At 40.4% G+C, this 22480-nt stretch overlaps 1 protein-coding gene across 5 annotated transcripts in view; it reads left to right on the plus strand.

Moving 5' to 3' along the window:
* TSHZ2 (teashirt zinc finger homeobox 2) overlaps window positions 1–22480 on the plus strand; it is a 230243-nt gene that overhangs the window by 134033 nt on the left and 73730 nt on the right. For 3 of the 5 annotated variants that reach the window (XM_068700667.1, XM_068700664.1, XM_068700668.1), the window contains one exon: window positions 4584–7662. In XM_068700667.1, coding sequence (XP_068556768.1) covers window positions 4584–7654 — 3071 coding nt within the window. In that variant the 3' untranslated portion in view covers window positions 7655–7662. Of the gene's footprint in view, window positions 1–4583; window positions 7663–11355; window positions 22476–22480 lie in introns of those variants that run through there. The other 2 variants (XM_068700666.1, XM_068700669.1) reach the window with 2 other exon arrangements.

Raw genomic sequence — 22480 nt, forward strand, 5'->3', positions numbered from 1 at the left:
TTTGAGAAAAAGGAATGAGAAGTGGTCATTATCCATTATCTGCATGAAATATTTCAGAGAAAGAAACAGCTTTTGCCAAACACAAAAAGATGTTTGAGTTGAAGCCAGACAAGAAGGAAACAAGATCACCTTATAGCACTGTGAGATTGCTCTACTAATGATGTTATTTCAAGTGAAACTGGAATATATATATGAAGAAGTGCAGATGGTGCATGGGTTTTACATGGATTAGCAGTGTTGTTCTGGACAATGATTCACTGTCCCTTCTCTTGGCAGAAAATAAATTTTCCAGTCTTGGAAAGAAACATATATATATATAAATGTTTCTTTATGTGGAAAAAGAGCAAATTTGATTGAAAATAACATCCACTGGTGGAAAAGTTAACAGTAAAATTTAACACTTTAAAAGAGAAAGACGTGTTCACACTCTAAAGTTTAAGTTCAGAAGTGACATATAACGTGGTGCAAATTATGGCGACTCTGGGGTACAAGGGCCTGAAAGTCAGTTTTGGGTTGAACATCACTGGGAGCTGGGCTCAGGGCTGCCTATGTAGTATGGTCAAGATTTCAAGGTAAACATGACAGACTTTTAGACACTTAATTTAAAAAAAAAAAAAAAATGCAGGTGTATTGACTGGACCTGTTTTCTTCTAGATACTTTGTAGAAATATTCCAGAAATATCTAAAAAAATGTACTCTTTTGAAGAATAAAGAATCAGCTGTTTACTGCACCCCCTGTCCTAGAGAAGTAGATTGCTTCAGTGACAATGAATCCAGTCACAAAGGCATGATGGGAAGTAAAAAAAAAAAAAAAAAAAAAAAAAAAAAAAAAAACATATAAATAAAATAACATATTTGAGAATTGCATTTATGGTTATTATCCATACGATAATATTATCCTTACTTATGTCATGATCTTGACATACACTGTCTTGGGATCAATCAGCACTAAAACCAAATACTGTATTTCCATTTAGGAAGCCAGAAATTGCTTCCATTCTATGTTCTGAAGCTCCTGGGCTTTGTCCAGGCTTCAAGATGGTGAAATTTCAGTCCCTTGCTTCTTTGGGACCGCACATTGCACATCTCCCATCTCTGACTGGGCCTGTTTAATATTGGTGGGAAAAATTCTCAGATGGGAAAAAGAGGAAGCATTCATCTGGTTACGGAGTTTGGATTTCTTTTACATATATATATATAGTTTTATTTTTTCCATAAGACAGCTATATATGATCAACTCAGAGGTTTGGAATGTCAGAATAAGCCTGGGGGAGAACTGGTGGGAAGAGAACAGGTCACTCAACAATTTATTATATGGACATCAGTATGACATGCAAAATTTATGCTACTTATTACAGACACTGCATTTAAAGCATGTGGGTGTAAAGACTTAAGACACTCTTTATATAAGGCTTATAAAATAAATAATGCAAAGTTGACTTACATTAATGTTATTTCTGTTAAATAGCTACATTAATTCATATCAAGCTTTACATGCAATGAAATCTTACTAAAAAACACTGTTGGAAGGTGACATGCATTTCTTGTACCCTAGGTTCTCTGCACAGAAGAGGTCTCCACCATCCTTAAAATGCCCACAGCAACTTAAATCATTTAGATAAACAGGAATAATCTTACAAGTAGGATACTGAAATGTGCTTTCAAAGCTGCCCAGAACCCTTAGATGTTATTAAAGTGGACCTGACTGATGATTTTGTGAAATTTTGACAATGCTTTCTAAAAAGTTATTTTACTGCTATCATAAGATTATGTCTGAATGTTATGCAGACAAAAAAAGAGGATTTCTCAGCACGAGTTACTCTTCTGTAAAGGTTATAGTAAACATGTCAATGCCTAATTAAGCAGAAAATTTTATCTGTATTGTGGGGGATGTGCAGCTGTCTGGTACTTCTGTTTTTTCTACTAAATCCATTTAGAAGGACAAAGGATATGGTGGAGAAGGAACCGCTCTATGTATCATCCAAAGTAAAAAAAAAAAAAAAACCTTCTGGTGAAAAATGGGTTAATAATATTCAAAGAGTTGGTGCTGAAATGGAGAATCAAATTTGCACTGACCCAAAACTGTGTGAATGCTATTTGTTGTCTGTTTTGTCTGATTCCTTCATTGAATTCCCTCCTTATTTTTGTTTTGCTGGGTGTAATATGCTTGGCACTGTGATACATCCTGGCAAGGGGCCAGTGCTGCTACCTACGCTGTGCAGTATCTCTAACACCGCGAGAACCATGTCAGTCCTGCTCATCAGTTCATGCTGCTTGTTTAACAAGGTTACTGCTCGTGACGTGCAGGAGTTTTGCCGCCTCCATGTCCCTCCGTTCTCCACGTCCCCCTGAAAAACATTTGAGCTTAGAAAGGGATACATGGAAAGCGTTATCTTGTTATCAGGGAAGACATTCAGGGTGGTGAGATAAATATTTTACTCTTAGTATTGTCTTTACTGTCTGATCATCTGTAAATGGGGCTACTAATATTTGCTGTACCCCAACATACTGCTAAAAGACTTACTGGTTTAATATTTAACACAACATTTAATGTTATCTACTTTGCTGAAAGCATCTCCTGAAGTGCATAGCATTCCTCCCAAATATGATCGTTATTTCCTCCTGTTAAGATGGTGTCCAAGTCCTTTGCTCTTAGCCACTACTGCTACCTATACCTCTGGTCATGAAGCTGCCTGGAGTAAGTCAAGCCCAGCTCTAAGCTGTTGGGATCTGCACAGGTCCTAAAACTATGGGAATGGTGTAGGAAAGATGGTTTATGTGGGTTTCTTAGCACAGCACAGAGAGAGCCATTGTTTCCCTCTTTGTATGCTGCAGGTTAATCCAGGAAACAATTGTGGTTCATTTCTTTGGCTTGACCATAAACTCTTGTTAGAAGGGGTCTGATGCATTCCCAGTTCTTCTTAAATGCACGTAGATTGGAAAATTGAAAGATGAAAAAAATGTGAAAGGCCTCTTCTGTATGTTAACAAAAATGTTTCTAGCTTTTCTGCCCCTCTATTTGGATTTGCTGTAAGAATATAATTTGCACAAGATTACCAAATTCAGCATGTCAAAATAAGCCAGGTTCTCAAAAAGCCATTCATTGGCTTTTCTTAGAAGTTGGGAAGGAATTGGATTTTAAACAAGTAACACTTTTAGGTTCATTTGCCTTGTTCTTTCTGAGCTTTTAACGTTATGATTTAAAGTCTTACTTCACAATTACAGCTAGTAGAGTTTTATTTTATTTTTGCCTTGTTATTTTTAAGGCCAGCTTTAACTGGGGAGTTTTGGAGTTGTGGTTTTACAAAATTACATGACACAAAAAGCTAGGTCTTCAGCATGCAGAGTAAAGTACCCCTGCTGTGCAATCCCAAGGGTTAGCACCACAGTGTTGGCTCCTACCTGAAAGAGCACATTGAAGTATCTCCTGCAAAGACCTGTGCTTCTGAAATCAGTGCTTGGTTTTGATGAGTAGCTGTCTGTAACAGTGAATTGTTTCAATAGCTGCTTACATTGCATGTAACAGCTCTGTAATGGTTGTTAAAAAAATTACTCAAGAATCTTGTGAAAAAAATGTCTGAACCAGTTCTACTGCTCCATCCCTTCTGGGAGTGAATTGTTGGTTGTGATGGGTTGATGGGAATTTATACAGTGACTGCAGTGGAGATGGTTCACCCTTAAGGATCCCCTTTTCTGATTCTTCAGTCTATTTCTACCTAGGTTATCTCCGATAATTTCAAGAGAAGTACTACTGATGTAGGGCCAGGGGGAAAAAAAAAAATCCTTAATTAATTTAAAAATTTACAACTCTTATATTATCAAGTTCATTTTAATTAATTACGTAGTTCATTTGTCAAAGAAAATCATTCTGGATTTATTCTATTTTTCCAGTTTTATAGTTAACTTTGGTCTACCTCTGTCACATCCAAATACTCTTCTGTAACTTCCAAGGGTTCTTGCCCTGAAACATATGTACGTGTTTTTATCAAAGCACAATTTGCTTTTATGGCACACAGTACATTATTTTTACAAACAAAAGAGTTCCACTTAAGCCTATTAGTGCTTTCAAATGTTGTATTTTGACATATAAATTATTTGTGTACGTTCTAAAGTGCTTTTTTTAGGTGATCAAATGGCAAAAGATTACTGTACCTAGATGATTCTATGAACCAGGAAGATTATGGCAGTTATTTTTCTTCTATTTCTTGCCAATTCTACCCTTCCTTTCACTGAGGCTAAAAACAATTTGATAGAATTGAAGCTTTTAGAATAAACTTTAAATTCTTACATATGAATTTTCCAACTGTCCCATTACAGGACAGTTAGAATTATAGTCCCATGACAGGAAAATTATTAACTCAGAATCTCTGGCAGTTATAAAGAATTATGATCATCTGCCAATAAAATGCAGCAACCTTCACAAAAAGAGACATCATTTGGCTTTTTTTCACTTCCAGAAGTAACAAGCAATAAAGTTGTAGATTAAAATGAAGTCCAGTAAAGAAAACACAGTGAAACTAGAAATCTTGAACTGTAGCATTCTCCTTTAGCAAGTTATTTCATATATTGACATTACATTTCAGGTTATGTCCAAGAGGAAGATTTAAAGGAAGAAGAAGATATAAAGGAGGAGGAAGAAGATGATGATGACAACAATTCAACTGCTCACCTCCAGGGCAGCAATGACACTGGCACGGATGAGGAACACGATGTGGGTCCTGAGCAGAAAGGGAACTTTAGTTACCAGAATTCCCCTGTCAGTCATATATCTAACCAGGATGCAGAAAATGAATCACTACTAAGTGATGGTAGTGACCACGTGACAGATATTAAAAGCATTTGCTCTAGAGAGCCACAGGATCCAAAAACCAGCACCCATCCCAAAGCCCAGAATGAAGCACACAATTGCATGGATAAAATGACAGCGGTCTATGCCAACATACTGTCAGACTCTTATTGGACAGGCTTAGGGCTGGGTTTCAAGTTGTCTAACTCTGAAAAGAGGAGTTGTGACAACAGAAATGGAGGGAACAAAGCTGATTTTGATTGGCACCAAGACGCACTGTCAAAAAGCTTACAACAGAATTTACCTTCCAGACCTGTCTCGAAACCCAACCTGTTCAGCTCCGTCCAGCTCTACAGGCAGAGCAGCAAAATGTGTGGAACTGTTTTCACAGGCGCCAGCAGGTTTCGGTGCCGGCAGTGCAGTGCTGCCTATGACACGCTGGTCGAACTAACAGTTCATATGAATGAAACAGGTCACTACCAAGATGACAACCACAAAAAGGACAAGCACAGACCTACCAGCTACTCAAAGCCTCGAAAAAGGGCTTTCCAGGACATGGACAAGGAAGATGCACAAAAAGTTCTGAAGTGTATGTTCTGTGGTGACTCCTTCGATTCCCTTCAAGATCTGAGCGTTCATATGATAAAAACAAAACATTACCAAAAAGTGCCTTTGAAGGAGCCGGTACCAACCATTTCTTCAAAAATGGTCACTCCAGCAAAGAAACGTGTGTTTGATGTTAACAGGCCTTGTTCTCCCGATTCCACAACGGGGTCTTTCTCAGATTCTTTTTCTCCGCAGAAGAACGCGAACCTGCAGTTGTCATCTAACAACCGCTATGGCTACCAGAATGGCGCCAGCTATACTTGGCAGTTTGAGGCCTGTAAATCCCAGATTTTGAAGTGTATGGAGTGTGGAAGCTCCCATGACACCTTGCAGCAGCTCACGACCCACATGATGGTTACTGGCCATTTCTTGAAAGTCACAAGTTCAGCTTCAAAGAAAGGAAAGCAACTTGTTCTGGATCCTCTAGCTGTGGAAAAAATGCAATCACTGTCTGAAGCACCAGCCAATGACAGCCCGGTTTCAAAATCAAACAGTAAATCATCTGCAGAATGCATAGCTCCCACTTCTGAAATAAAAAAAGAAAGTAAAAAAGATAAAACTGATGATGCAAACAAAGATGAGAAAGCAGTAAAAACTGAAGAGTATGAAGACACCCTTCAGAAACCACTGGATCCCACAATGAAATACCAGTACCTCAGAGAAGAAGATTTAGAAGATGGTTCAAAGGGTGGTGGGGACATTTTAAAGTCTTTGGAGAACACTGTCACAACAGCCATCAATAAAGCTCAGAATGGAGCACCCAGCTGGAGTGCATACCCCAGCATCCACGCAGCTTATCAGCTCTCAGAGGGAGCTAAGCCATCTTTGCCTGTGGGTTCCCAAGTACTGCAAATCAGGCCAACCATCACCAATAAGTTAAGGCCCATAGCTCCAAAGTGGAAGGTCATGCCTCTGGTCCCTATCTCAGCAAATGTGGCCCAGTGCACTCAAGTGAAGAAAGAAACTGATGACAAGGAGGAAGTACAAAAGGACTATGCTAAAGATAGCATCCAAGCGGAGCCTGCCTCACTCAGTCAGAGTGAAAGAGAACCTCCCCTCAAATCTGAAGTCTCTGTGGAGCCAAAAAAGACGGAACCATGCCCCTTGAAAGAAGAAGACAAAATTAAAGAGGACAGTGGAAAAGAAAAACCAGTCCTCAAGGAACCAACAGCAGCTTCTCTTAGCAATGGTTGTGCTGCTGCCAACCATTCATCTGAGCTGCCTTGTGTCAACCCTCTCAGTGCCCTGCAGTCAGTACTAAATAATCACTTGGGCAAAGCCACAGAGCCTTTACGGCCTCAATCCAACTCCAGTCCCAGCTCTAGCACAATTTCTATGTTCCACAAATCTAATCTAAATATGATGGAGAAGCCAGTGTTATCTCCTACTCCAACCCCACCAAAGCCTGCAAGTGTGTCCAGGCACTATTTGTTTGAAAACAATGATCAGCCTATTGACCTGACCAAATCTAAAGGCAAGAAAGCTGAGTCAGCTCAAGCACAATCCTGTACTTCTCCACCTCAAAAACATGCTCTGTCTGACATTGCTGACATGGTCAAAGTTCTTCCCAAAGCTACTACACCAAAACCTGCTGCATCTTCAAGGATCCCATCTATGAAATTGGAAATAGATGTCCGACGCTTTGAGGATGTCTCAACAGAAGTCTCCACTCTGCATAAAAGGAAGGGCAGACAGTCAAACTGGAACCCTCAGCATCTCCTCATTTTGCAGGCTCAATTTGCTTCCAGCCTCTTCCAGACATCCGAAGGTAAATATTTATTATCAGATCTAGGCCCACAGGAGCGTATGCAGATTTCAAAATTTACCGGACTGTCAATGACCACCATCAGCCATTGGTTGGCAAACGTCAAGTACCAACTTAGGAAAACCGGAGGAACAAAGTTTTTGAAAAACATGGACAAAGGGCATCCAGTCTTTTATTGCAGCGACTGTGCATCTCAATTTCGAACCCCATCTACTTACATTAGCCACTTAGAATCTCATCTAGGTTTCCAAATGAAAGACATGAACAGGCTGGCTGTGGAGCAGCAAACCAAGGTAGAGCAAGAAATCTCCAGAGTTTCAGTTCAAAGATCTCCTGAAACAATAGCTGGAGAAGAGGACACAGACTCTAAGTTCAAATGTAAGTTGTGCTGTCGGACATTTGCGAGCAAACATGCAGTAAAACTTCATCTAAGCAAAACACACAGCAAGTCACCAGAACACCATTCACAATTTGTAGCAGAAGTGGATGAAGAATAACTCTTAAGGTATGCATGCTCTATAGCGAGTTTTGATTTCATCCTTGTGAGGAGGCCTCTTAAAACATTCGTACTTTATGAAATGTAGGAAAACACTATAAAATGCATAATGTACTGCTGCTTCATTAATCTGATTGCATGTACACATTCATTTTATAATGTTTTCAGGAAGAGAGCTTGATAAATGCAGAACTACATTGCCCCATACAGAAAAGTTGCTTCTTATTTTCAAAATAGCTGTTTTCCCAGTTCTCACTCTCTTTCTGTTTCTAAGAATTAATAGTTTTCACATCCTATGCACTTCAATGTGGAATGCAACAACTAGATGCTACTCTTTTACGATGAGAATGGAAAAAAAAAAAAAAAAAAAAAAAAAAGCGCACTGAAAACCAAAAGATTACAACCTTCAGTGCTAACACACCTGTAAATCTGATTTTGATGGGGGAAAAGAAGACAATTCAAATGTCAAATTAGCAAAATAATAAATAGTCCAAGTTCCTCACACACTCAAACCCAACCTGAAGAATCTACTAATAATTGAAAAGTTTATGTCCAGAAGTTTGGTTATTCTTTCAATAATATTTGGATATTCAGTTTTGTAAAATATTTTAATATTTTACACTTACTTAAACATTTACTATTGTGAGTGGCCTTTTTTGTAACATCAGTTTAACCTTTCTCTCCATCATGTCTCTGCTCGTTCCTTTTTTAATCCTGAAGATGTGTGATTATATTTTGTTTCATGTTGGTGGGCATGTCAATCCAGGAACATCACTGACTTCAGTGCAAGATTTCGTATAACCTGGGAGGGAGGGGGTTGATGCTTAATTGAGGAAACTGCTAGATTTTTTTACAAGGTTAATATTTCAAAGACCTGTTAATAGGATACTTATACATTACTGTTGGTATTTTTTATTTTATTTTTTGCTGAAAGATGCACCAAACGAAGTACTGCCACAATCAATGTTTATAATATGTAATGTAATATTCAGATTACACACAATTTTTGCGTTTTTAATTTTGCTTGATTCACAAACTTGAATCTTCTTGATTTAAATAAATATGCAGACATCAACTAAAAGTCCAAATAGAAGTTTTCTGTTCTAACACGTTTATTTCCAGCAAGGCTCTGTTAGTCATTCCCAGCAATTTCACCAGCAAACTCAGGCACTGCTTCTGTTTGCAGAATAATCATGTGCAGATTCAGATTTTCTCCAACATGTTCATTACTTAGATAACATTTGGAAAATGAATTCATCAGACAGTCAAAATTAAAGATGTGTTGTGAATTGTCACTTACGCCAGCTGCTATTGTGGCTATTCTCTGGCTAATTGAGGGTGCAAGCACTTTGAGGATGAATACCCGTTTGTGTGAAGATTTCACATTTGTTTGCTGCAAATATTCAGGAAGCTTTAAAAAACACTTTCGGTGTACAAAGCCAGCACAAGGACTATGCATCACTTAAGCTTCGATAAAAAGACTACTTTTGAATAATTTAAACCACTAATCAAAGGGTTACTTTGGGATGGGTAATATAAGCTATTACTATAGAGTATAACGTCAGTATTCAAGTGCAGTAAGGTTTAAGTTTTGCATACATCATGTATGTACTGTCTGTCTATGACTGGATTTATTCCTTCTGCGTATTTTAGCCAGAAAAATACAGTTCAACTCAAAGGGAGTTTATTTTCTCAATAATGCTAATATCCTTAAATGTCCATTTTGGCATTTTTAACCCAACATTAGAATCTAGTACAAAAACAGAAAATAAATGTTCCTTGTTTGTCTGATAATAACTGATTTTCTGCCTAACCATTCTATAACCCTTCAAAATCAATATACCTGCCAAAATATCAGAAAATTGCAAGAGATTGGTTGGGAAAAATGTACCATATTTCATTTCCTTCCTCACCAGTTAACGATTATTAAGACTTTGACATTCATAGTTTTCACACAAGAGATATCAGAGCAAACCAATAATTTGGGTACTATCAAACAAAAGCTATCTGCCAAACATATTAATAAAACAGCTATTTTGGCATATTCATGGCTTAATACCTGACAAATGTTTCAGATTTGGTCTTAAAAGCACCATGTTATTATGAAGAGGCAAACCAAACACCCACCTTTATAAACATGTTACTATTCCTCAGGATTTGGGGAAGAAGTACAAAGAAAAAAAAATCTCAGAGGGAAAAAAATGGTTTCTGCATTGTAATAACCTCCACAGACACATCACGGGTATTATTCAGGTGATATGTGACTACATAAATAAGGTACTGTCCTTCCTGCCTTTGGGTACCCAGAAATTGCTGTCCTTTTAATACTCATCCATTTCTAATTTATATCAAGATGCAGGTTGTATCTTACCTTTGAAAAAATATATTTAAATTGCAATGACAGAGTGATAGCACTGTTATCTGGAACTATAATTTTAGTTGGTATGCATGATAGCACAAATTGTATGAAATGATGGGGTATTTTGGATAGCATTGTAAAGATTTTATTACAGTTTTGGAGCTGTAAGCCTACCTAAGTTCTGACTATGTTAAAAGTGTGGAGGCCAGAGTTTATTCATATGGTTTCTTCCTGAGATCTACAAGGAGACTAAATCAAATAACAGAGATTTTCAGGGTTTACTTATTCATACCATGTATTTTAGGATTCAGTATGCATTTGAATAAAAACATAGAGAAGAGCACAGTATTTAGAAACAAGAAATATAAAGCATACTGAAATTCTTAAAATGTACACATGCATCTGCATTCATTTCTAGGCAATACTGTAGTGGAATAGAAATAAAAGTAGAGAAAATATATGGAAATAAATGGAAATAAAACAGTGGAAAGTGTACTCAGTAGAGAAATACTTTAACTACTTTATATATTTTAATGAAATATACTATTAAAAGTTATTTTAAAATGTTGACTATCATTAAAATATGAATGAATAATCAGTGATAGTACTGTAGAAAAATGTGTTATGTATATGGTTTTATTTCTAAGACCTCTGTGAGCCTGTTTATAAGAAATTCACTATAAATTCTTCTTAAATGTAAAGACATACATGTCTGTTTTATATTCATCTTTGGTGTTTTCTTGAATTCCTTTAACTGATATGGGCTTAGTAATATAATGTAAAATCATGTGTAATATGCAACAATCAGATGTCTCTATTCTCATTCATTTAACCTGCTACAAAACTGTTTTTATTGCTATTCTTCAAAGACAACCCATGAACATTAGGGAGCATGGCTTTAATCAGATTTAATTTGTTTGTTGACTAAGACCTTTGAAGAGCATTTATTTTTTTTATTATTTTTTTTTATTTAAACTAGAATTTTTAACTTGATCCAAGAAGAAAAGACAATGCAAAATTTTATTTCTCACTTTAAATTCAGGTGATAGGGTTGGCTAGAAACTGGTCAGTAACCGAGGCTCTCTCTGGTCTTATCGATGACTTTTTATAGAAATAAGTCTCCATAGAGTTAAATTTACCAACTTGATTGGAGAGATTTCTTTTTAAAAGACCCTGATAAGTAAACAAACAGCTACCTGAAATGAACTAATTTGAAAGTAAGGCTGCTGCAAAACAAAAAAATGAGTCATAATGATAAACAGTTTTTCTCTCTGTTTCCTCCTTTGTCTTTTTTTAACCATCAAGTTTAAAGCTTCTACAGTGCTTTTTTTTCTACTTTATAGGAGACAACTGACATTCTGTGGTAAATGGAAGAAAGAGCAGAGCAGAACTGAAAATCCTCTAATGCACTGACACTAACTTGCCCTCTATTGTTGAAAATGAGCAGGCAATCATGATTGTTCATCAAATGGCTCCTAATGCAGTTAAAGCATTCAGCTATAATTTCTCCTTGCATTTATAATTACTGTCATAGACTGCACACCTCAGTGAGCAGATTAAAGCTATAAACTATTTAGCCGTAGCTTTAAGATGAGGAACTTGATTTGTCTGGCAGCAGTTATTTGTTAGAGAGCTTGACACTTCACATAAAAATGACTCAACTTGATGAAGAACAATGCAGTTTAAGCAATGCAGTGATTTTAAATCAGTCATTATACCACGCCCTGTAAGAATTGCAAAGCAATTTGTTAAATGATATATAGGACACGTAGATAACTGTATGTGTTAAGTATACCAAAATAGAAGATTTTTTTTGTCTGTGGATTTTATTTTCTCATTTCCTCTGAAACAGTAGGAGCTGCTCTGAACATCACATTCTGCTATTAGCCAATATTGGTGGTACATAGGCAAGGCCAATTGCATGAATTAGTTGTCCAAAACTGTATTTTAGAGAATTTAGCTTGCTCTTCATGTTTCACTTCTTCTTAGTAGCAAACATTAAAAACTGAGACCCTCTTAGAAGAATCAAACATGCTGGGACTGCAGTTATGTCCACCATGACACTGTAAGCAGAATTTACCAACGAAACTGCTCAAGGGTTCTGCTCACCTTGTCATCAGCCAGAAAGAGAGGGTTCACCACAAAGAAAGCCTTGATTACCTGGTTTGAACGGGACTTTTCTAACACCCTACTTGACAATGGAAAAAAAAATATATTCTGCATGGACATCTCATTTTAAAACAGACTTTTGTTGGGATAAAGTGGGTAAAATTGCTGAGCACCAGAAAAGGGAAATGACGAGGCAGTACACTAGGAAAAGGAACAAGTTGGCCTTTCCTCTGTGGTGGAGGAGAGATGCAGAGCCCGTCCTCAGATCCCTACCTCCAAGTGATCACTCCTCCCTCAAAATAGTTGTGTTCCAGTGAAGCCTCAGTCCCCTCATCCTTTGAAATTTCTCATCTTTTGAAATTTCTCACTGTTTCCCCAAAACACTAGATCACAACATTTTCAATTTAACATTTTCAAACCTTCAAACTTTGCCTGGATAAAGTTTCTTCAGTCTAGCACTAGCCCTTGCAAAACCTGTAATAGTGTGTTCTTGGCTTCCCTGAGAGCAGGGTCAGGCCAGATCAGAGGACATCAGCACAGATATATCAGTGCAGATTTACTTGCTTTTTAGGAATACTACAGGTTACCATTAAGATCAGTATTATTTAACATTGCATTAGGTCAACCGATACTGTTTCTAGGCTCTGTATGAGCATACTGCAAATGACAGTTCCTGCCCCCAAATGGCAGGAATTCTTCAATTCACAAAGAAAAAGCAACTTTTAAGCATTTTGACCAGACCTTAACTAACCTTGAATAGCACCTACCTCTTCAAGTATTCACTATTCATAAGGATATCAAAATCATACCTTCTCCTCGCTGCATCTGATATTATTAAATGCTACAGCCTTCATAATCTATAGCAGAACATTTTTACCCAGTGAAATTTCAAAGGGAGAGTATTTGAGTCTTATACATTTTACACTTCAGCAACCAAGTAGCAAAGATCAATAACAAAAGGAAAAGACATGAGCAGCATCCAGCCCTCAAAAGCACCTTTCAATAAAAATAATGCAATTTAGCAGGATGATCACCCTGTGCAAATATGATGGAGCACAGATGGAAAATGAGGAAAATTATAGATATGACTTCATGGGAGGAGGAAAGGAGGAAGAGATTTTTCACTATTTATTGGGATAATGAGCAGATAATTCATGATTATTAAGCTGTAGTCTTCAGGCCTTATTCTTTCTCTCCTGGGTTCAGAGCTGGGTCTGTTTGCGCATCTAGGCAGGGTCCATTGATGGGAAAGGTCTGGCCTTTGCACTAGTTTTTGTACAGCAATGAAGTCATGCAGGATTTACACCAGCACAGATGCCACGCAGGACCCTTTCTGCAAGAAGAGAAATGAGGTAGAAGAAGCCATGCACAGCACAGAGCTTATTTCTTAACTGTGACGGTGTTTTTCAACTTGCCTTCGGGAAAGGGGCAGCAGATCCTGGGTTTCCAGTCTGTGATAAGGACTCTAACATCAAGTCACTGCACCAGGTAGCAAAACCACGGCTCCTGGAGAACTGAGGGGACTGAGACTCCATCCTGCCACCTTCCCTGGTCTGAAGGTTTGTGCATCCTGAGAGCATGAATTGACTGATCCCTGGAAGGTGGGAGATGGCAGGAAAGGTTCCCTATGCTCAGTTCTACAAGAGGGGTCCTGCTTTGGGGCACAGCATTGGTTCTATTGGTTCTGGACACATGGGAAGGATGAGAGGCACAGCAGAGACCAAGAGGGGGGCAGAAACAGAGGGTATGGTGGCAGCTTGCTGGGGTGGAGGAAAGGAGGGAGATGGGGGGAAGAGGGGACTTGTTCCTTGTAGGAAATTTACACATTCCCTTTATTAAAACAAAACAATTCCTCCTCCCCTCCAAAATCCCTCCCTGGCAGCACTCAGCACCAGCTCTTTTGCCAGGGGTCAGCACATGCAGGAGTGGGGGAGGGAAGGATGGGGGAGTGGAGGAGGTTGTCATGTCTAATGAATACCCTGAATGTATCGAGATATATATTTTTTTCATTTCAGAAAAGGTTCCATTAAGAGGGAGACAGCCCTAACATGTGCTTTGGCCCCTCATCAGATTTATGAGTATTTGCTCTGCTCTTTAATAGGAAACTCTGCAGCAACTGCCACCTTGCCTGCTCTCCCTGAGATACACAGTGGCTTCTCGGGGAAATGCACTTCATTATTAATGTGAATTTGTACGTTTTTATGACACTGCTTGGGGGAAGGGGCAGGCAGAGATTTCCTGGTGATATATGCTCATTTCTAACCATTTATTGTCCTAGACAATCGAAGAACAATGATAAACATTGTTATAGAGAGTGGAGGGTGCCAAAATGACATTTTTGAAGGGAAAGGAGAGGTGGCTGGAGTGGTTTTCATGTGGTTGCTCCCTCCACTCCACCTCCTCGAGCAACTGCATCAGATCAAGTGATGGAGTGCGCTGGCAGCTGCTGCCTCCCCTCGCCTGCTCAGCCCAGCAAAGACCATTTGCTCAGTGCTTTGCTATAGCAGAGTGGGTACAGAGGAGTTTGTCCTTTGGGAAGCCTGTACTGCGGAGGATCACAAGCCTCAGAGTGAATGAGATGTTCAGAATCCCCATGACCCCTTACCCCAGCAGTTTCTTTCTGATTTATTATTGAGCGACCTGGCATTGAAACCCTGTGCATGCAGTAGCAGCTGCAAGGCATCAAATCAGGCCAGGAAGAGAAAGGCGAGGATGTGGTTTGCCAGAGCATTCTCAGCATCCTCTGGTTTCCCTTTCTCCTGCCAGGCCCATCTGTGATTCACACAGCCACCCAAGAGCTCCAGGAGGGGATGAAAACGGTGGGTTCGGGATGCACTGGAGAACCAAAACATTTCAGCCCTCAAGCTCACCCGAAAAAAAAGAGATCAGTAAGGCCATGACCTCCATGTGATCCTACTTCTCCTGCCTTTCCCAGCAGTTATCTGCACAGTCTGGTGAAGGCCAAGGTCAGGTTCTGCTGCTTGTGCCGTGCAGTCCCTCAGGCTCCAAAAGCTGAGGTGCTGGAGGGAGCCTCCCCCTTCCCCAGTGGCACAGCCTCTCCCCGCACCAGTAGCAGCCTGAGCTTCTGTGCCATCAAGCTCATAGCCTTCAGCTGTAAGTGAAGAACTGCCTTCGCTTGGTGCTCGCGTTCTATTCCCTAGCCCTAAGCATGCACAGTCCTTTCTATCAGGAGGCGTGTGACAACTGAACCCCGCTAAGACTTTCGTTATGACATTTTGTCTCCTCTCTTAAAGCTGAATAGGAGTGAGGGAGAACATCAGAATAGCCATAGAGGGCTGGGTCAAAGGCCCACCCTTTTCTATCCATAAAGGATTCTCCCAGCCTCCAGTTTTGCAGTTCAAGGACTTCTTTGGCCAGAGGAGATTTTGCTCCCCTGCTTCCAGAGCTGCAGAGCACGTGAGATCTTCTTGATCACTGCAGAAACTTGGGCACAACTCTGAGGCCTCTTGGGGTGAGCTCTGGAGGTGCCCCCTTGTAAAGCAGGAAGCAGGGGATGTACAAACCAGCCCTTGGCAGACAGAGTGGTGCTGAGTCTGTGTGGTTGTTCTTTGCACCTAGCTAAGCACAGGCAAGGAAGAAATCACACCTAGACTTTAGAAGTGGCATCAGGCCCTCAGATCTAAGGGGGCCCTTCTTTTCTCCATTTTGCTTTCCATGAGAATTTCCCATGATGGGATAAAACCACCACCCTCAATCAGCAAGCTGGGGATCAGATTTCTCTCTCAGCTGTACACAGAGGAGGACTTCCAGTCTCACTGCAGGCTTCATATTAGCATGGACCAGTAATTCAGAGGAGGCAAAACTGCTTGTTCTATTGCTCATGGATAATGTTACTGAGACCCCTTCTGGGTTTGTGCTCAGCTTTTCTAAACCTCCAAAATACTAAGTACACAGACAAAAGTGTTTTCCCCTTCTCCTGTAATAGAACTGTTCAAATCCAAAATGTGAAATTGTTGTTTTCATGTGGTCATTTAATGAAAACTCCCAAACACTCCCTATTTCTAAAGACCCCCAACTTTATACCAAAAACCACACCGATTACCTGAAATTATGTATCTTGATATGTACAACCAATATCCCAGTGCAGCGCACAGCTGCCAGCAGATACCTCCATCACATATCTCCATCTCTCCATTTCTCTCCCTTGTTTCGAGCCAAGGTTTAGAAGCAGCTGCCTGCCCAGTGCCCTGTCTTTGCCCTCTCCAAGCAATCTCTGTGCAGTCACCTCCTAGCCACACGCCGCACCACTGCTCCAAACACAACAGTGGCTGCACAATGCCAACTGGATTTCTGAGGTCAAGTCAAGCCACTGGCACTGATTCCTATAGGGACTGAGTCCTCATGGCCACCAACTTACTTTAGAGGGCCATTAAGAAGATTGATGTTGCCTTTTACCCCCCTATTGATCTACATCCCAAGGGACATCCCAGAAGAAGTGTTCCTCTGGGATATAACAGTACTATGGCCAGTTTTTGCCACTTTCATGTAAACTGGACGTGCTGCTCTTCCATTGGAGAAGGGCAAAGCTTAATACTTTCTTTATGCTCACTCAGCTCAGTGGCAAATGGCTGCATGGATTCAGTCCTCAGCGAATCTCGCCCCTAGAGTAGGCATACACAGACAGATAGGCTGTGGGTGGGCTTCCAGTTCAGTAATTCACTTCCCTTCATAATCCTATGGAGCCCTAATCTGTTGGCCTTGGTTTTTTATGATGCAAGACCCAGGTTTGTCATGCAGGGAGAAGAGGATGGGGGATGTAATTCTGTTTATTTGATCAATGTTTTTTTAAAACATTGTCTGTGCTCCTAGGAATTATGTGTCCTTCTTCTATAAATCACAAACGCATAAAAAAAATAATTCTCAGTATTTTTCCAAAGAGATTAGTGTGAAAGTTCCTATACTCATATTTCATGTCTTTAAAAAAATATCAACAAAAGTGATAAGTTTAGCCAAAAAGAGTGTAAAAGCACACCCTGTCATTTGTTTTCCATGTGCCATATGTTTTCTGAATTCTGCACCTCCCACATATTGCATGCAATAATGTGGGGTGCACACATTACTCAGGATTATTTAGTTAAGCCCTGCCTATATGAGGGAATTAACTTAGATAAAGTCAAGCCACTGTGCTTTGTTTTGGTTTTTCCTTATTCTGGATTCATAGAGTAGAAAATTAAAGATCCCACTGTGCCAGGCTTCATGTCATTTGGTTTTAATTTAATTCATCTCTTCGATTCTCCCTGTTTCTCCTTCTCTTTGAGTATCATCAGTAGGTGGTCCAAGCATCAACCAGAAGATTTACTGGCAAGACTAAATGTATGAATGCTATGAACACATTGTTTTTCCGATATGATTTAATGACCTTTTTGGCATTCCCATGGCTGTTGAAATCTTCCACAATAATTCCCTTTGGCAGCTGAAGCTCCTGTTGATCAAGTGAAAGCTGATGCAAATGTCAAATGTCAATAAATTTGTAATCCATAAATGTAATATTGGAGCTGGAGTGAGACAGGGTTAAACAGAGTGCAGCAGGAGACACCTAAGAGATGAGCTACATCTTATTACTGTGAACAAAAAATAAAGAAGGGAATGCTACCTCCAAAAACTCTTCATAGACAAGCTCTTCTCCTTCTCCTCTCTCCCTCACTTCCCTCCATGTTTTCTGAGTTGCTGGGCTTTGACAAAAGAGGGCTTTTATGGCATGCATTTGGCAGAGTGAGTCTGATGATGCAGGTTCTGTCCCTTGATCTGTTTTTGACTCATTGTGCAAGGCTAGGATTTAACTTCTCTATATTTCTAAAGGAGCTCTTTACCAGTTCAGAGGTTTCAGAGGCTTCAGAGGCTTCAGAGTTTGATCCTGGAAATGATTAGCTATGCAAGATATTCCAGTAAATTAACAAGACCACTTATATAACTTAGGTGTTGCAGGAATGAGTCATGACTCATTTATAGTTTTAAGATGCTTGGGAAGGGCGAGCCATGTACGAAGCCTGATTTTATATACAATAAAGACATAAGAACAATCACATAATTTCCCAAGAGATTTTCTTAAGGGCCCTCCACTTTGACCTTTGGCTCTGAAAAGCTCCAGTTTGTTTGACATTGAAAAAAAGCAAATGTGTGAATGCAGTGCCATGAGCATTTGCACTTTGAACACGCTGGGGCTGAGCACAGCTGAACTGGAAAAGACTGCAACAGCTAATGTACTGGGAAAATATAAGAGGCATCTACTTAATAACTCAACTAATTCCTTTAGCTCACCTTGTAGAGATTTAACCTTTGAATGAGAGAGTCCCTAGTTCAAAATCCTGTGTCTCCTCTGTCCTCATGTTAATTTTTAAATTATATATCATTGTTGAGAGGCCCTTGTGTTGAGCATTACAGGCTATTTTTCATGTCTAAACTGGGGAATTATAACTGAACATTAGCTACTGGCTATAAATCACATAGAACAAAGTGGCATCTGCATCTACTCAGTAATAAGAGTGGGAGAAATGTAACTTACTTAAATTGAGACAGGAAAGAGGACACAAGCGCAGTAGCAGAGATAATTGTGACTTGGGAAAACTAATGGTTCTTCCAGCCGTGTGTTGAGGACTCCTGTTTTCTGGAGCTCTCCACAACCGGCATTATAAGTGCATGGTCACAGCAGGATCTCAGTCAATTTGAAGGGGAAACACAGAGCTGGAAGATACGCCCCATACCCCTGCGATGCACCTAGCATGCTGCCGGTCACCCCAGGGCAGGAATGAGGTGGGGGAGAGCTATTTCAGAGCCTGGAAGCAGCCCTCCTTTCCTCTCCGCATTCCCGTCCTCCAGCAGGAAACATGAGTGAGCAGTGACCACAGCTCACTCTCCCTGGGATATGTTTTTATTTCTAACTGGAACTAAAGCCCAGGTAAGGCGAAGGCAGCACAAGGCTGTTAACAGAGCAATCATCAAGGCTGCGGGGTTCAGGCTGACCTGCTCAGCTCACTGGCAGGAAACACTGCTGCTGCTCTACCTTGCTGAGCAGCTCACTGATGGTACAGAGCTATCTTAAAAGAAAACAAAATGAGCCCAAGCTTCTAACCAAGCATGGCCTGCTCCTTGCATTTATCTCTGCTGGCATTTCTTTTAGTTAGTTAGTTAGTTGTTCCCAAACTTTTAAGAAAGCTTCCACAGTCTCTTGTGTTTTCAGTTTGTTAAGCAAAAGCTGCCTGCATCACTGGAAAATTGTCATTCTCTTTTTAAGAGAGAGATCATCTTTAATTCTGTGTGGCACCTTGCATAGCGCAGTCTTCTGTTTGCCACTGGTTTGGGACCCTAATACATCAATAGATTTAAAAAAAAAAAAAGGCTTATGTGTTTCAACCTAACATGCCAGAGGTCTCCCAGGACATTTGTTGCTGCCTACTTTTCATAGATTTTCAGTTCTGGGGGTCACAAACCTTCATCTGTGCAGTGCCAGCCACCACAGCTGCTAAATAAACTGCCTGAACCAAATGCAGCAGGGGCTCTGGATTAGCTCTCCCTGCAATGCAGGTCTCTTCTTAAAAAGAGATCAGACCTCCACAAAGAGATTTTAGCGAAATTAGAGATTTAGGGTGGTTTTTTGTTGTTGTTGTTGTTGTTCGTTTGTTTTTCCACAGCTGACAATAGGGAAAGCAGCCTTTACAGCTAGGTCAGGTCAGTGTCCTGGCAGGAGGGATTTGCTCAGGAGCTGCCACCAAGAGCAGGGCACTCGAGTCCCCAGCCCTGCTGCTGCCAGCTGAGGGCAGCCACCCAAATGCTGCAAGGTCCTTTGCAGCTCCCTGACTCAGTTTCCCATCTTGACAAATTGGTGCAGTGTGTCCATGACTAAACCCAGTAGCTGATGTTTTACGTGGGTACCAAAGAGTTTTGCAGTCCTCCTCTTAAGATAGTTACTAGTTTAATCTATAGAATTGTTCCTCAGCAAAGACACCAATTCCTCTGCCCATTCCCCTGTCCTTCACAGCTCCCTAGTCGATGATGGCCTGCCCCACACAGGGAGCTCCCAAGTGGTGGTCCCCAAGCAGCAGGTGTTTGCTCTCTTTGTGCAGTGCCAAGCACAACGGGCTTCTGCTGCAGGACCAGGCTCCAAGCAGCAGTAATTGCAGTAGGTGCTTTGCTGATTAGAGGCAAACTTCAGGACATTCTTAAAAGCTTTTCTGAACAGCCTATGTGTTATATATTTATTAGGCTGTTCAGCAGTAATTCAGACAGCTGAGAATTGTTGAGGACCTGGTCTATCTAATTGTGTGTCTAAATCATAGCTGCACCGTGATTCAGAGGTACTAACATTACAGTCTACACAGAATGGCGAAGGTTATATGGTCAGATTCCTGCAGATGGTCAGTTTGTATCATAAAATTTAAAATTACAACTTGCACCATAAAGCTACTGCCTCAAATTTATTATATATTGCAGCACAACAAGCAAATTAATACTAGATGCAGTATATGCCCAGACATTAATGTGAGCAGAGGATGAAATATTCTCCTCCTAGCTCATTGGTACATGTTCCCTTCAGAGCAAAATTGAATTGCCCAGAATCACCAAAGAAGGGAAAGTCACCAGGAGCCAGTCCTGCTGGTGCTGGGGTCTGGGGACAGAGGAAGGACATCACACACCTCACAGCGTTAGGCCCCAGGGTGTCTGAACTTGCAGTTCTGCTCCGTGCATCATGCGTGCAAGAGCTGAACTCTCAGCAAAATCTTTTTATTATTTGTCATAAAGAATCGCAGCTGTGAAGAACAAACTAGGGAAGGAGAGTGGGAAGAGGCAGGCACTCTCCCCTGGACTGATGTAAATCAGGAGCAATTCTGCTGCAGGTCCACTGAATTACACTGTTTTCGCTCTGACATCAGCCCAGAATCAACCCCTTTACCTACAATAGAGGAGTGAAATATCTTACAACTGTGTGTCCAGGAGCCTGCTAAGCTTCTTGTAGAGTTGCTGTCAGTATGCCCAGGGCAGAAGCATATTTTTTTTCTTACTGTTGTACATAAGGGCTCTGCTGCAGCCGACAACATGAAATGTGTTAGTTCGGTTTGTTCAAAATGGAGTGTGTTTGTTAAGTGTTGCCTCTTTGATGTTGCACTGCCATCTCCATCTTTGTCATCATTGCCCATCTTTTTCAATCTAATGAACTCAAACCATCAGTGCAACTTAAGTTCGGCTGTCTGTTCTTGCATAGTTAATATTAAAAATGTACTAACAGTGTGGCTGCGAAATCAAATTATGCACATAAATATGCTGGCATAGCAGAGGAGGCGGCAGAAGCTGAAGTTAGCAACATTGATGCCAGTTCACATTTGCAAATCAACCGTCAATCTGTCATTAAACATGTTATCAAATGATGATAAGTGTATGCTTCTTGCTTGCATTGGCGCGCTTATTCCCGATGTTGATGTGCATTAATGGGATAATGTGCATTAACATAGTCTTGCTTGGATGAACACAAAACATTTTTTATCCGTCTCAGTTTGTTTCCCCCTGTGGCCCCCAAGTAAGTGTTTTGTGTTATCAAATTGCCAAAAAATGGGAAAACACATTACTTTTAATTAGCAAAAATTTTGAGTCATTATTTATTTTTTTAATTTTTATCCATACTCTCTCCTGTGTGTTGTCAACTGAGGTGGGGGGGACAGAAGAACATTCCCCTGCCTTCTTTAAGTAAAACGATTAATGTCAGAAACTCAGAGACTGACAATTATGTTCTGTCTTAATGCACTGGCCTTTCATCTGCAGTCCTTGCTTTTGACACGAGTGATGGTTTCAGTTCAGCGATATGAAAGGCAGGGAAGGAAATGATCTCAGGCATTCCCAGCCCATTGTGTGGTGCCGTACTCAGACATGGCAAGCAGTCCTTTAGCAGTTTTGCATATGAGTCGGCAATGGCTGTACCTAGAGATTAAACAAAAAACTGAAGTAAAACGCAGCTGCTCTAGGAGGTAGTTGAGTTTCCGAAGGAACTTCCCACATGATTGCCCAGCTCTTCCACCATTTCTGCGTGATGCTGCATAGTCAGGGCACCACTTACAGCACACGCTGCCAATAAGCTTCCTGGGAAATAAAGAAAAAAAAAATGAAACCTCAGTGGAAAGAACAAAAAATGATGGAAGTGATAAAACCATAAAAAGCGTCTCGTTACCAACGCACCACATACCCAGTGCCTGCCCACCTCACAGCCTCTGCCCTGCAGCACCCCCAGGGAGAGGGCTCAGCTCATCGGCCACCTGGGGAAGGCTCCATTGCCCTGGGAACCATTTAAACAAATAGAAACAAGAGTGTTTTTTTCATTACTTCTATTCAGAATTGATTTTTTTTTTTTTCTTT

The sequence above is a fragment of the Anas acuta genome, chromosome 16, assembly GCF_963932015.1.
Source record: "Anas acuta chromosome 16, bAnaAcu1.1, whole genome shotgun sequence".
Taxonomy (NCBI): domain Eukaryota; kingdom Metazoa; phylum Chordata; class Aves; order Anseriformes; family Anatidae; genus Anas; species Anas acuta.